The sequence below is a fragment of the Podarcis muralis genome, chromosome 12, assembly GCF_964188315.1.
Source record: "Podarcis muralis chromosome 12, rPodMur119.hap1.1, whole genome shotgun sequence".
Lineage (NCBI taxonomy): Eukaryota > Metazoa > Chordata > Lepidosauria > Squamata > Lacertidae > Podarcis > Podarcis muralis.
The window spans coordinates 24,610,325-24,626,249 of NC_135666.1; the positions used below are offsets into that span (position 1 = coordinate 24,610,325).

At 40.5% G+C, this 15,925-nt stretch overlaps 1 protein-coding gene across 6 annotated transcripts in view; it reads right to left on the reverse strand.

The window, feature by feature from the left end:
• MALRD1 (MAM and LDL receptor class A domain containing 1) overlaps positions 1-15,925 on the reverse strand; it is a 233,090-nt gene that overhangs the window by 193,782 nt on the left and 23,383 nt on the right. For 4 of the 6 annotated variants that reach the window (XM_028750688.2, XM_028750687.2, XM_077936864.1 and 1 more), the window contains 4 exons: positions 15,553-15,675; positions 14,674-14,820; positions 6,620-6,765; positions 2,294-2,389 (listed from right to left, as the gene is read on the reverse strand). In XM_028750688.2, the coding sequence (XP_028606521.2) occupies positions 2,294-2,389; positions 6,620-6,765; positions 14,674-14,820; positions 15,553-15,675 (512 nt within the window). The remainder of the gene's footprint in view (positions 1-2,293; positions 2,390-6,619; positions 6,766-14,673; positions 14,821-15,552; positions 15,676-15,925) is intronic. The other 2 variants (XM_028750689.2, XM_077936862.1) reach the window with 2 other exon arrangements.

Here is a 15,925-nt window from a genome sequence, read left to right on the forward strand (position 1 = left end):
CTAGTCTATCTCCTAAGCAGTTCAGTTAACGCTCAATCAATTTCAGAATATATATATGTATGTATGTATGCGCAAAAAACCATATTGTTTGTAAATAATTCTCCTTTTAGGATTCAAATAAGGCATGAATTTCACAACTGGATGAAAAGTAGGAAGGAACATTGTACTGTACAATATACTCAGTAAAAAGTACTATTAAAAATAAGTTGGAAGGAAGTGAGGAATTACAAACAAAGTAATCCATTTTTGTTATGCTGGAAATTGATTTGACGCAGGAAATTGCCAGGAGGTAATTTTCCTGCAGCATGTTTTAAAGTGCCAGGTGTGCCCATAGTTTCTGAAATTCCATTCTGCCCTTTTAATGGAAAGCTTAATCCTGCAACAGCACTGGCTCACTCACCTAGCAGCAACTGGCTGGCTGAATTTAAAGGTGAAATAAATTGGAGCTGCTGCTGGCAGGTCCACTTCTTGTTACACTCCAGATGATTTCTATACTTGGTAGGCTTTGGGAGGGAGAGCCAGACCAGCGTGGTGGTTAGAGGGTTAAAGCAGGACAGAGAGAACAGGATTCAAATCCCCACTGAGCATGAAATTCACTGAGTGGTTTTGGCGCCAGTCACTATTTCTTGGCCAAACCTGCCTCACGGGGTGCCGAGAGGAAATAAAGGGAGATAATCATCTATGTCATATACACCAGAGCTCACTGGAGAAAAGATGGAATAAAACATATTTAAGAAGTACACAAGACTCAAGAGTTTTAAGTTAGATATGGTAACAGGCTTACTGCAACACAAAGTTATTTTCTTGCAGGGCAGCAGGTTTGCTCCTGGCATGTTAAGAAGGTCCTCAGTGCCCGATGGGCAGAATTTGTCTCAGGCTTCTCTGTGAGGTGTGGCCAGTGATATGGACTGGATTGTCAGGTCCTATGCATGTTCTGCTCCCTCCCTCTTCCCTGAAACCTGCAGCCTAGTCATCAAATACTTGGCGGAAACTTGAGAGTCAGTGGTACAGGCAGATCATTTTAGAATGTGGACTTAGTGGTTGCAATGGGCCCCCCTCTGGACAGACTTGTGTATTACTGCAGTTGTGTGGTACACCACAATAAACGTTTTTCTTCTCCCCCCCCCCTCCTGCCATTCGATGCTTAACAACTACTTCTAGATTCCTGATATGCAAAAAACCAAGAGGTTTACCATCCCTTATTTTATTTTATTTTTTAGAAATACACTGAGCATATTTAGTTTCTTAGTTCAAACTTGCTTACATCATAGTATCAGCAGGACTACAGGGGGGAAATGGGGTTTGCTTCTGCTGCCCTGATGCTAAACATATTGACTTGGGAATAAGCACTGTTTTGCTGTATAAAAGGATAATATCTTGGCAGGTAAACAATTATTATTAATTAATTAATTAATTAAATGTAAAAATGTAAAGGGACCCCTGACCATTAGGTCCATTCGTGGTCGACTCTGGGGTTGTGGCGCTCATCTCACTTTATTGGCCGAGGGAGCCAGCGTACAGCTTCCAGGTCATGTGGCCAGCATGACTAAGCCGCTTCTGGCGAACCAGAGCAGCGCACGGAAATGCCGTCTACCTTCCCGCCAGAGCGGTACCTATTTATCTACTTGTACTTTGACGTGCTTTCAAACTGCTAGGTTGGCAGGGGCAGGGACCGAGCAACGAGAGCTCACCCCGTCACAGGGATTCGAACCGCCAACCTTCTGATCGGCAAGTCCTAGGCTCTGTGGTTTAACCCACAGTGCCACCCACGTCCCAATTAAATGTATTATTATAATAAATTATAGTACTTATAATTAACATTTATTGAAAATAATGGATACCTGTCCATGTACAGCCACCCCAGCTATAAAACAGGGGAATCTGTTTGTTTGTTTCTAAAAAGAAGAAGATAAGATGGCAGGGAGACCAGTGCATGTCCATGCCAGCCTGAGTGCTGATGTGGGGGTCTCTTGGCTGTTTCTTCCACAATCGGACACTCTCTTTGTACTCATTTGGGGCTCCCTTGGGCTGGGAGGCTCTGGACTTTGATGCCAAGGTCCAGCCCTAGCTGCACCACTGCTTGAGATGCTTGAAAAGGAAGTTGTAGACCAAAGACCTTTGCCTGCAGGGTGCTTTCTGTTCTCTTACATGAAATACATTCTTCCAGCTGCAAGCATGCATTAGTTCATAGAAGAAAAATCCTAGAACATGGAATTCTCCATATATTCAGCAGCTCCTCTAATTCACTGGGATCAACTTTCAAAGTGGGGATGCTTAAATGTTTTTCTCTTACCTTGGTTTTTTTAAGATCTGTTGGTATCTGTATTTCTGCTTTCACCCACTCATTGTTAGTTGTTGCACTGGCTCTCCACAGCACCACTTGTTCATCCTGACAGGTATAAGACACATATATGTTCATAAATTTACATACATATTTATAAATGTGCATCCATTTTATCTATGGCTTCTGTCAAACCACTTAAGTTCAGCCTTCCCCCAGTCTGATGCCCTCTAGATGTGTTGAACTCCAACCCCCATCAAACCTGACCATAGTCATGCTGGATGGAGCTGGTGGATGTTTTGTCCAAAACATCAGCAAGGCAGCAGTTTGGGAAAGGCTGGCTTAGCCAAACTTTCTGAACCATAATCAGCCTGTCACTGCTGCCTGGAGAAACACGGCTTTCTGTACTTCGTTGCTGTGTTTACTGCTCTGATTGCATGGACTCCAGGGAAGACAAGGCATTTGCAGTAATTAGGCACAATAATTGAGCAATTATCAGGAGATATCTATGTAAATGTAAAATAAACTGCAATGGAAAGTTACAAGGCAGACAAAAAGACAAATGTGTGGTGGTTTCCCCGCATGAGACAAAAGGTTAATGGGAATCTACTCTGCCAATGCTCATGAAACTTTGTTTAGAAAACAGCACAATCTTATGAATTTCTACTCAGAAGTATGCCCCATTGAATTCAATGTGACTTACTTCCAGGAGATGAAGTACCTCTTTTCCTGTGCCTTACACCGAATCGTGTGCCCCAAACACAAGCCCTAAGCTTTTCTTTTGTATAGGTCAAAAAGAAGCTAAGACCATGGAAGCCAAAATAGCCAGAGCAGTTCTAGCTGTGCCTCCTTCCAGGCCAGGGTGAAGAAATATGGATCTTATAAGAACTGATTTCACTACGGGGTTGCATGAGAGACAAGAGGCTAAGAAGCTGCATAGATCATGGAAAGAAATATCTAAACCTGAGAGTTTCTTGGCAGGACCAGGATATGCCATAGGTTATACAGTGGTACCTCGCAAGACGAATGCCTCGCAAGACAAAAAACTCGCTAGACGAAAGGGTTTTTTGTTTTTTGAGCTGCTTCGCAAGACAATTTTCCCTATGGGCTTGCTTCGCAAGATGGAAACGTCTTGCAAGTTTGTTTCCTTTTTCTTAACACTGTTAATACAGTTGCGACTTGACTTCGAGGAGCAACTCATAGAACGCGGTGTGGTAGCCTTTTTTGAGGTTTTTAAAGACTTTGGTGATTTTTGAAGCTTTTCCAAAACTTTCCCAACACCGTGCTTCGCAAGACGAAAAAAATCACAAGACGACAAAACTCGCGGAACGAATTAATTTCGTCTTGCGAGGCACCACTGTATATAATTCTACAGGGTCTCCTGAGTTGGTGCCTTAAGTTGGAACATAAAGTACAAGAAAAAAAGGAGGCACTGGGCAAGGTTCCTATGATATCAGCTCTGGCCTATCCAGAGGGCTCAGATTCCCTGTCAATCACAAGATGGTGGTGTACACACCAATTCTCTTCTACAATGGAAATGTTCTCTGGGGCCTAATGATATTGCCCATTATGCTAAGGCACACTGGGCTAGGTCTTAGTCTCAGGACTCCGAAGCTCTTGGGTCAAAGTTTCTAACAGTTCAAAAAGCAGAAGTCTTATTATATACTTGGTGGCATTGCTGCCAGTATGGAATGGAAAAGAACAAGTTCTCTTTGTGCCCTGTCAGCTACTTCAATTTGTCACTGTTCTCTTAAGTTTCATTTGCAGGTTGAAAAATCAGCCCTGCCACAGTTTTCAAGGATTTGCTGCTCTTAAGGCAGCAAAGGATGGTGCTAGTTTGTGTAGTATATAGACTAATTCCTTAGGAATGTGACTTCACAGTTCACATAAACTCTAGAAAAAAATTAATTGGATGGAATGAAGCTATTCAGTAGTCAGAAAGGGTCAAGCTCAACCCCATTCAAGAGGTGAAAACTCCCCCTCTTTGTTATAATACCTCCAGGTCAGAAAGCCTAATTTTGTCTCCGTTCCCATCACAAAGGCTTGGAAAACACTTTCCACTCCTTCTAGGAAGAAAAAGTAAGTAATTTGGTAATAGATCATCTAAGTGTCACTGTGTTCTGAGCACTGCCCTACAGTTCATCAGCTCCATTGGTTTCCATCCTCAAAAAAATGTTCCTGGTACCTTTGTGGCTCAATTTTTGGCTGCTTTTTTGAAGGTTCATTTGTCATCAAGAACTCTGTGCCATAGGTTGTGGGGTTACATTAATTCCCCTAACCTCAAGATTTTGATCTTAAAACAGCAACAGCAACCTTGAATGCGGGGCAGCAAGAAACAGGGTGGATAGCGGATAAATGCTAATAGCAACTCTAGCTGAACCCACAAAGCAATTGTATTTTGACTGGGAAAAGGGCATAATGACTGAATCATAAAAAGTGTAAATAGGCTGCTGCAAAGAAAGGCCTGAGATCTGATAATGTATGCTGTCAAAATTATATTTGAGTATGTATATCAATGCCTATTTTCAGTTAATTGATTTAATCTCTGTGCAAAGTCTTTTAATCTCTTCCCTACTTTATTTACAAAAATTGTGCCTAATTGACCTATGATTTTGGTTAAGTACTTGGAGAAGAAGAAGAAATAATTTTAATAGAATTCTTTTGAGGCCACAGGATACATTGAACATATGTGACTTGCTGGCATAAAGAACTTAATTTGTTTTTGCTTTGTTTGTTTGTCCGTGGAAATGAAACTCCTAACTCGACTTGCAAACCCTTTCTTCCAGCTAAAGAAGAAGAAGAAAAAACCATGGTGCTTTTTTGCCTTTGAACATACAGGCATAATTTAGCTGGTGAGCTTTTTCCCTATCATTTACTCTTTTTCTACCACCTTTTCTCCATGCCATAGAATTCACAGATTTCTTTTGACTCTGTGAGCCAATTTACATGTTACAGCCCCACATGTAAGTTGCTGGGAAGGAAATCTATATGGTGGGTCTTCTGCAAGGGGAAAGTAACATCACCTGCGACATGGATTTTCTACATCACATGGTGAGCCTTCATACTAGTGCCACATATTTATTAGAACACAAAAAAAAGTGCCCCGTATCAAGTCAGATCAACATTCCATCTACTTCTGTATTGTCTACATTGAGTGCCAGCAGCTCTCTATGATTTCAGACAGGAACCTTTTCCAGTCCTGCCTGGAAGTGCAAGGTGTCAGGGAGAGGCAAACGGGAAAAGATGAAAGGATTGAACTAAAGATCTTTTACAGGTAAATCAGATATTTACCAAGGGGTTTCAGCCTCTCCCAAGTTTTCCTGAATTCTACATTTCCCCCCCCCGGCATGGGATTGAAATGTCCATCTCCTGTTTTCTGGGTCAGTGCTCTGTCCCTGTGAATCATTCTTCACAGTAGCTGACAATGATGTGCAGGTACTCTATACAATGTGAAAGATCTATATAGTAAATGGCATGGTGTGCTATCAGCTCCTTTGTGAAGCTACTACAAAAGCAATGCAGGAAGGTGGTAGACAAATGTATTCTTCATTGCCTCTCTTTCGATTCTTCTGGAGAAGGACAAGATCTATGTCCTGACAACAAATATCCTTTCCCATGCGGATGAAATTGATGAAATATGCAGAAATGGCTAAATTAACTAGTAGAATAAGCGGTTAGGAAGAAAGAGTTTTTAAGGAAGATTAGAAAAGATTTGCAGAATATTAAAAAAAAAACTATTGTAAACAAATTAAGGCGTTAGCAGGATTAGAGTAAATTTAGCAGTATAAAATTGAGACAAAACTGAAAAAGGAAAGAATACAGATTGATTAGATTATGCAGTGGAAAAGGGTAACTAAAACGAACTATTAAAGGGGAAGGGGAAGGAAGTTGATATTAAATATATGATATATGCTTTGGTGAATGTAAAGGTCTGTAAAATTAAGAAATTGTATTTTTAAAAAACTCCCAATACCCTTTCCCTACTACTAGTGGTATTGTTGTTTTTTCCATTTCGAAAAGAATCTATGAAATCATTAAGAGAAACACAACATTGAAGCCTGCAAAAACAATTAATCCTGTTTTTTTAAAGTGTTTGTTTCTGCAGACAAGTTCCATTCTTCCAGCTTTTCTGCTGGAGCTTAGTATATTATACCTTCCTACTGAAAATGCACAAAGAACTTCTTTAAAACAATGTGCTACTATTCAATGGTTTCTATAAAAGCTTCGTTCCTGTTCCTGGGTAACTGGATGAAAAAGGAAGGGAGATTAGGCATGCGCTGCAAGAGAAAGTCTGTTTTTCTGTCTGAAACTGAATTATATCCACAATTTTTTACTTACCGCATCAGTATAAAGGACTGCTTTGAGAACGCTGTTATCCACCATGGTGTAATGAAACCAAATATGGCAGTTTTCACCAAAGCAATGACACATTGTGCCATTCAGAGTTGGGCTTTCATATGATATGTTGACCCATTTGTAGTGGCCTGAAAAAGAATCTCTCCATTAGTTCTTCTAAAAATAAATGATTGGTTCCTTTAATATTGATGATGATAACAATGATAACAATTTATAGTAACCTTATTTCTAACCTACCTTATATCAGATGATCTCAGAAATGGCTTACAATCCATAAAATGACAACACAAAACCACAAAAATCAGTACTCATTAATAATTTTAGCCAACATAAAATCCATTGCTCAGCAGTAAGAATCAATATAGTTAGCTCAAATGCAACTGCAGTTCATGCTGCCAAAATGCTTGGTGCCAAAATGAAGCCAATGAGGACTGGTCCTCAAGGGGAGACCATTTCACAGCCAGGGTGCTACAGCAGAAAAGGCCTTCCCTAGCATCTCCACATGTATGCCCTGCTACAGGTGGAACACAGATTAGAGGGCCCCCCCAAGAGATTTTAATGCCCAGGTACGAGTATGTGAGGAATGGCACTACCTCAAGTATTGAGGTCTCAAGCCATTTAGGGCTTTAAACACCAGCAGCAACTTTGAAATCAGACCAGAAAAATCCTGGCAGCCATGGTCCAAAGATGGCTAAAGTGTGACTTTCCAGATGTTGCTGGTGTAGACAGTACAACCAATGATCAAGGATAATTGGAATTGCCATTCAGCAACCACGGGAGGGCCACATATTAGTCACCACCGCCATAGACTTAATGCTATACAGGCATCGCGTCTGCTCAGTGGCCAGTGTGTTGTCTCCATTGTAGCTTTCATCTGAAGAAGTCCTCAGGTCCTTCCACCCTCCTAATATGGAGCAATCTGCTTCCATTCTCTATGAGTTTCCACATATGATTTATACTGGAAATATAAACAAATATTTTCAAAATAAAATGTTTTCAGCTTTTAAAAAGCTGTTTTTCTGAAGAAAGTACCAAAGAAGGTGAGATCTAATCAGTGTAACACCCCTGCAGTAGTTTCATAGCAAGGCATATTGTGCAACCAAGTAGCAGAAGCACACGGGTTTACAGCTAAAGCTGTAATTTCAGATCTTTTTGACCTTTTGCTCCCGATAACAGCATTTCTATGGAGGCCTAAGAGAATGACTTGTGTCCTTCATATTCTCCTTTAACTATCTGAAATAAAAAGAGCAGACATCTGTTCTTTTAAAAATATGTGATCACTTCTTATTCTTGAATCATTGGACTATCCGGCTATTTTCAGAAGCTGATAGTTAAAATCTTCTAACACTTCACCCTTCGGCTTCTGTGAATATCATTATGGATGGGAAATATAGAGCTTGTTCTCAGAACAATTTCTATCAAACAGAAAAGATGGCCCTGTAGCCAAATGGGGCAATGGCAAATTCTAAAATGAGGTCAGGCATTTCTCTTTTTCCTGCTGATCTGCTGTGCATCGAGTCATTTAATTTGACCTTGGCACTAAAGTACACCGGACGGCGATGCTAATTTGAGTTGATTGGCAAGGCAGGAAAATTTTAAGGCAGTAGTATCCCTGGCTTTCTGGCATTTTTGATCATGTGGCTCGCTGACCTCTTCTTCACTTAACCCTGGTTCAAACAGAAGTTCAGGGCTCTTCTTATCTACAGGACAATCAGTGTCAGGATGGGAACATTTTCACAGCATCCTGCTACTGGAGATTCATAGTTTGTTGATATGAATTTTGAGATAGTTTCTCATTATTAGGGCTTAAGCTCCAGGAGTGGTTGTTCTTGTGTAAACCACAGGCCCTCTGTGCTGCATATTTCTCTTTTTCCTTCATGACAATTTAGGGTGGCCATTCATGCAGTACCAGCCCCCCGAAAAAAGAGGCCACAGGTTTGCATATGCTAAATTGTACAAACCGCTCTTCAAATAGTGGGCTGTCCTCTGTAAAGTAGGGCACAAGGCTACCCTATGCCTACTGCATAGGTTGTAGAACCAGGGCTACTAGCAGCACACCAACATGTGATTCAGAACACTGTACAAAAGAAAATATTGGGTGGCTACAACTGACCATGTCCTATATTAGCATTCAACATATTGTTGCACATCACCCCAATCTCTGAGAAGTGCAATATTCCAGGGATTTCAGGTGCTTACCCAGGGTCCATGTTTCCTTTTGGAAATGAGCCACAGTGAAGACTGTGGTGTCTTTATGATATTTGATTTATTTGCACAAATATACAACCTGAGCCTACGATGGAGGGGTTCCTAGCATCAACACCCCAAGAGAGTGTTGCTTCTGCCATAGGCATGACCTTGGATCCAAACAGACATAAAACATCACACTCTGCTGCTTTATTTCTCAGTCACATAACTCCTAACTCTCTAAGCTCCAGCTTTATCTGTTGAGGAAGAGGGGCCCGACTCATTTGCTGTCTCACACCAAGCCCCTTTCATCCTCTGTTTTCTTAATGGCTCATCTCCCAGACTATCACCTCACTTAGGAAACTTAGTCTGGCTTAATCAGCTTTTGACACTTGCGGATTCCAGGGGATTAGAAGTGTCTAGTACACAACTTACTACACATGGGTCTGATTAAATTCTAACACTTACCGACTCCAGGAATTTAGAAATGTCTAGCAACTATGAACTCATAACAGTATTGTCCATGTAGGTATATGGGAATCTGCTTATTTTTACTATCTGGCAATATAGCAAGGGTACTTTTACCATATACCTGCTACCAAATGAAAATGGGGAAAGCAGGGGTGCAGTAAAATTATTCTCACCATGCAGACTGGCTTCTAGATATTAACTTCCCATTGTGTGATTGCAGCACATTGCAATATGAGACCTCAGGCTAAATGATTACGATTGCCATCCATGCTGGTGTATAACATTGCTGTCATTAATATTCCCATGGTAGAAACAAAAGATATGATCACGTGAACAGATCAGCTGATCCGTTGCATTTAAAATGAGAGTTCTTTAAAGAATGAGAGTTAGAATGAGAGGTCTTTAAAGGCTGAACTACATGTTAGGTTATTTTGGGGGGGGGGCAGAGCAGGTAGTATACTTAAATGGCCATTTGTATTGGAAGGAAAGGCAGTTGCTATGCTCCGATGCACCATGTTCTCCCAATCTGGGTTAGGGCTCTACACCAATTCCCTGCCAACACCTCCCCCCCCCCCTTCCCAGCTGCTATTTTCCCTTAAAGCTCCTATATGTAGTTTGACCATTATGCAAAGAAAGAATTTTCTTAGGTACTGTAAATAACTTACATGGCACTGCTCTTGTTCGCCAGAAGCAGCTTAGTCATGCTGGCCACATGACCCGGAAGCTGTCTGCGGACAAACGCTGGCTCCCTCGGCCAGTAAAGCGAGATGAGCGCTGCAACCCCAGAGTCATCCGCGACTGGTCAGGGGTCCCTTTAACTTTTTACTCTGATCTTAACACCAACTTCAGTGGATATAAACAGATAAATGCATTGTCTAGTAAAGACTACGCACAGCAACAAATTAACAAAGTAATTCTTTGTATGTGTATTCAGAAGTCAGTCTTATTGAGTTCAGGATACCTTAATCCGAGGTAAATGTGCACAAGACTGCAGCCTAAGACAAAATAGTGGTTCCTGAATAAACACAAATATTCAATGATAGTAGTAAGTTCCTCTGCACTCAGGGAATAGGTTGACTAATATGGCATGGGTATTAATAGGGATTCTCCCCCCCCCCCCATTTCAATTTCCTTTTTTAGCAACTTGAGATCAAACAGCTCAAAGACTGTATGTAGGAGAAAAGATTAGATTTTATTCAAGCAGGTTTTTTAATCTCACTCATTTGTATGCATCTGTGTATCAAAAGCCCTTGTTAGAGAGTTATGCTTTGAGACGGCTATATCCTTGAAGCTCACTAGGCACAGGACCTTGCATCTCATTTTGGAGCTGTCAGTAAACTTTCCCTTGACAATAATTACCACTTTAAAAAGACTAAGTTTACAGGTCAGTCTTTGATGAATGAATGCTATGATAACCCAGCATGCATGTCCAAAGGGTAACATTCTAGGCAAGATAACATGAGCCAGATTTTGTAGGTGAACTCACAACAGAGCACTTAACATGTTGCAGCACTCAGGCGGCCACTGAGAAATGCTTCCACATGGTGAGGGGTCCCTGCAGTGGGTGAACGTAAGGGGCTCGGAACATAGATTTGCACTTGGGAATTCCCTAGGCTTATGGAAATACCTTTTGCCCAAAAATGATTTTCACGTGAGTGCTTCTCAGAACTTTCCATGCGAAGAGATTCATTATTAGATGTACTGGATTAGGGAATCTGTTCATTTAAAAGGAGGCAGAGAGAGAATATTCTCAAATCCTGCAAACCAGGGTTTATGCTAACCTCCATTGAATATAAAACAATATTTGTATTGGCTAGTAAAGACTGGCTGATTATCCCACTCTTTGTCTTTGGAAGCATTATGAGGGACTGTGAGAAACATCATATAAAAAGACTAAGGTGAAACTATGAAACTCCCTTGTTATTTTTGTTTAAGTAATCTTGTTATATTTATAGTATTGAAATGTAGTTTTTTTGGGATGTTATTATATTTTTGTTTCTCTAAGTTATTATGAAATTGTTTCCGTAGTGTTTCTTTGGAACACATCCCTGTTTTGCTGCAAGCTGCTTTGAGCAGTGTGTGTGTGTGTGTGTGTGTGTGTGTGTGTGTGGTGTGTACAAAAGTGCCATACAATTAAATTGAAGGAAGAAAGATGAATGAATGATTAGACTGCTGGAGTGAGACAGAGCAGACCCAGGTTCAAAGCTCACCTCCTTTCAACATAATCTATCTCACAGGGAGTCGTACACTGCCCTAAACTCACTTAGATGAAAGGTGGGATCAAAATGTAATAAATAATCAATGAAACAGCTCCCAGAAACATTTGTCATTAATTTTATGTAATCTGCATTAATTGGGTATTTTTTGACATTATTGTCAAATCCTGGCACCCAATGAAATGTGTGCATGTTTAAGGGGCCTTGTTTAATGTAGGATAAGTCAAGCCAGTGTAAACAGGAACTGAGCAGGAACAGCAAGAATGCACTGCAGATATTTGAGAGGATATTTATTTACTGAGACAATTCATGAGTGCCATAAGAAGCACTGGTGGGTGTTACTGCACTTGCAGGTGTCAGGTTAGCAACCCCTGGCATAGACTGTGGGATAGGCTGGCAGAGATGGGGACAGTGGGCATTGTTTAGCTCTTTCCCTTCGTATGATTAAAATCACATAGAGGGAGATGTGTGAACAGGGCTATGGACAAATTTTAATATCAGCGTCCTGTACAGCCATGTGAAAATGCTGCATAGACTTCCACTGGTAAATAGAAATACATTTATTCATTTGTTACACTTTCAGATTTTAAAGCAACGCCCTAAAGTGGCTTGTGTTTGATACAGTTTTGCTCTAAGGTTGTACATTCAGATGCAAGGAATTAAACATTTCTAATTTTCATACCAACTCATGTTACATGTTCTCAACTATCAATGAGCAGTGAGTTTAATCTAATCACTTATGGAGAAGGCAGAAAAAACAATGTATATATTTCACCAATTTAGATTTGGGGAATGCAGTCTAATCTGCAACGGTCGAATAATCTTAAATAGCTGGGCTTTGTTTTTTGTTTATGTTTTTACAGTGCAAAGGGAAGAAAATATTTGCTAAATACAACACTAAACCAGAAGATACTCTCTGCTGGGTGATTAAGATTTTTACTACATAATTCTATATGTTGCTAAAATGATGTGCTTATTCTGAAACTCTATAATTGTCCACTATATTTGCAAACAGCTAATAGGAAAGAAAAATCCAGTAAAGATACCAATTATAACAGCAGGAAAACAACAATACCGAAAATGCTATAAACAAACAGGTAATAGATCTTTTAACGTTAGGACAATTAAACAAGCGGCCGGCATTCTGTTCTTTAGTCCAAGGACTCCTTTGATGCAAAGCTCATCCATTTCAATAAAGTTCCAACTAGCGCAAGTGCCATAAAACTCAAGAGTTTAATAACACAGAAAATAGAAATCACACAGCTAGAAAAATATCAGTCAAGGTCAGGAAGAGAAGTTTATTATATGTATGAGTACATTAAAAGACCCGCAAATATTCTATAATCAATTTTGTTTCATGAATACTGTTGTCCAGTTGCCATCGTGATTTAATTTTATGCTCACTATCTATGTGGGAGGGGGCTTGAACAAAATTAGAAAAGAAAACATTTTCTTTGCAAATCTCAACCTCAGCAAGCCGCCTTTGAGAGGGGTATGTGACATTGAGAGGATTTTGTTTTGTTTTTTTGTGCTTGAGCTATAAAGCTGATCTCTGCTATCCATTTATCCTCGGAATAAATAGAAGGAAAAGAAACGCTTGGTGTCTGAGCCTATCATGAGTGAGACTGAACCACCTGAAACCTTGGGGTGCATTCCAGAAATTATGATGTTTCTATGCATCTTATACTTTTCTGACCTTAAAGTGCTTCAGCAGTTATTTTAAGATGAAACACTGAACTATATATGAACATATAAAGCTGCCCTACACTAAATGTGACAGTTGAATCTGAATGGCTCAGCATTGCCTGCTCTGACTGACGGCAACAGAGAAACCACAGATAAGAGTATAGGATCTTCTCTGTGCAAAGAATATGTTCTAGCGCTCTGCTGTGATGCTTCAAACTTAGTTCTGTTTATTTTAATAATGGTACCTGTCAGGGGACTGCCATCGGAATGGGGGAGGGAGGCAGCGGAATACCGAGAGCCTCCAAACCTTCTGAGAAGCAGCTCCTCGTCCAGCAGTGGAGAAAGCCACACTTCCAGTGGAGCGGGGGGGGGGGGGGATAACCGAGTGAAGGGAAGGCTTGAAGAGGCCTCTGAGAACAAAAGCGCCTCACCTAGCCCAGTCGGTCAGGAGGCAAATACGCCGCTTCCGTCGCCCTGCTTGTGCAGAGGTTTGAAACATAAAGAGGGGAGGTGGAGATTTGGGGTGTCCAAGTTTTTATGCTGGGAGAGAAACCGGAAAGGGGCACTCCCGGAATCTGCAAGTGACTGAGACAGACATGAACTTTGGGTTTCTGCACTGTACATAGTTTGCACCAAGAAAACCTGTAAAAGACAGGTCGGAGTCCTGCCTGGTTACTCACAAGCAACCACCACCAGTGCCTGACAGTACAGAAGCTACTTTCTAGATAAGGATGCAAAAACATATTAGCTCCTAAAAATATAGAGATCATGGACACAAGTGAAGGAAGCAAAATAACATGAGGCTAATTCACTTCTCTCTCCACGTTTAGGCCCTCCCTTCCTCAACAAGCCTTCAGCAACACTACACTATGAACCTAAGGAGGAAGGGAGAAAGATCCCACGCAAAGGATTTGGTCTTGGGCCAAGACAATTCCCTACAATGGATCTGCAGGCAACATGTATGGAAAGCAAACTCACTCACATATCCTTTTCACAGCCAAGGCTGGGCAGTCACTGCTGCAGCTCTTCTAAAGAGCAGAAAGTCTCCCTAGATTCCTCTCCAGCTGGAAAGAGTAACAGAAGTTGCAACCTAGGAATGGGATAAGAATTTAAGGAAGGGGTACTCAACTATGTGAGAATCCCTGCTCAGAATTCATACCACCTGCCCTCCATCACCTGCTGCCAAGATTAACTGGAGGGCAGGGTAAAGGTAAAGTACCTTTCAAAAACAACAAAAGGAAGTATAATAAAAATTAATTACAATTGACCAATGAGCAAACAAAAAGTGGAAACTGAACAAGGGGGAGCCTTGGCTATCATACCTCATACTCTGAATATGTTCCTTTCATTGAAATTTCTTATCTTTATCTGCAATTTTTCATTCAATAGTCATGAAGGTTCTTCTTTATATATAAAAAATGATTACCACAGGTTTCACATCAGCTGACAAATGCATATTTAATTCATTTTTATTACCAATGGTGTCATTGCTTCTATCTTTCAGAAGAACAGATTTTAAGCCATGATCATCTAATTCTTTCACAGGAACCCAGGAATCATGTTCTGCAGATGCATCAGAATTCCAGTCACACACGTGAATCTTAAAACTGCAGTTCTGTTGAACTGAATGAAAGAACAATGTGTTACTCTCCTTTAAGCTAATTGAATCTCACATTACTTTCATTATTGGGAGATTCATTGTTCCTTCAATTCCTCATATTCCCTTTCTTTGGGCTCCCACATAAAGAAAATATTCAGGGTGCCCCCTGAATCTGTCAATATGTTGCGGGAGGGATTCAAGCACATACCAGAATTTTGGAATTGCACAATTAAAGTCTGTTGCCCCAGCACAAATGCACTTCTAAAAAAAATGAGCTTTTACATTTTGGAAAGGTAGGACAAAATGCATTGCAATGTGTGGGACGAGCAAATCATTAGTGGGAGGAAAAGCAAACACCCCACAAGCAAATCAAGGTGAAAGCTTGTTGTTATATAATTGCCTCTTAAAATAATCAGAATAAATGCTCAATAAAGACTGGTTGTAGTCTATCTGCCATATAAGCTCTTTGGCAAAAAAATTAAAAAAAAATTGAAAGGGGCAGGGTTCTGGCAAAAATGGCTTTGGTAATCCCATCCGCCACTGAATGCAATGGTTTTGACTATACACGATTTTGGCTTTAGGCGTGAACCTTGGAACAGAACCCTTGTGTAAGTTTATAGGTGCTGTTTACAGAGGTGGTCCCTATCAGTTCAGCAGCATATGACCATGCAATAAAAATAATGTAGACTGAGCATTATATTGAAGAGATAGTTTTATAAATTAATTATAATAAAGCTATATTCAATAAATCTTACAGCAGAATCCTCCATGTGTGCAATTGAAAGGGATGCTGGAAGGATTACTGAAGTGCTCTTGATCTGGAACTTGGGTCTTGACTTCACAAGCATGGACTCTCTCCTTACACAGTGAAGTATCTGCTAAGAGCAAGATCAAAACTTTAAGAATAAAAGTTGAGATTCCTACATACAAAATCATTATGATGGCTACATTGAATTGAAGCTTGGTCACTCAAAATCTCTCTTTCGATTTTTCAACTCCGCAAGTAAGAACAGTTAAGATCCAACCCATCAGGTAAATCAGTTTTTCACAAGGCACAGCCGTGGAACAATGGAAAAAGCTCTTGGGCTCAGGGGGAAAGCGTGGATGAGACCTTTGAATATAACTAAG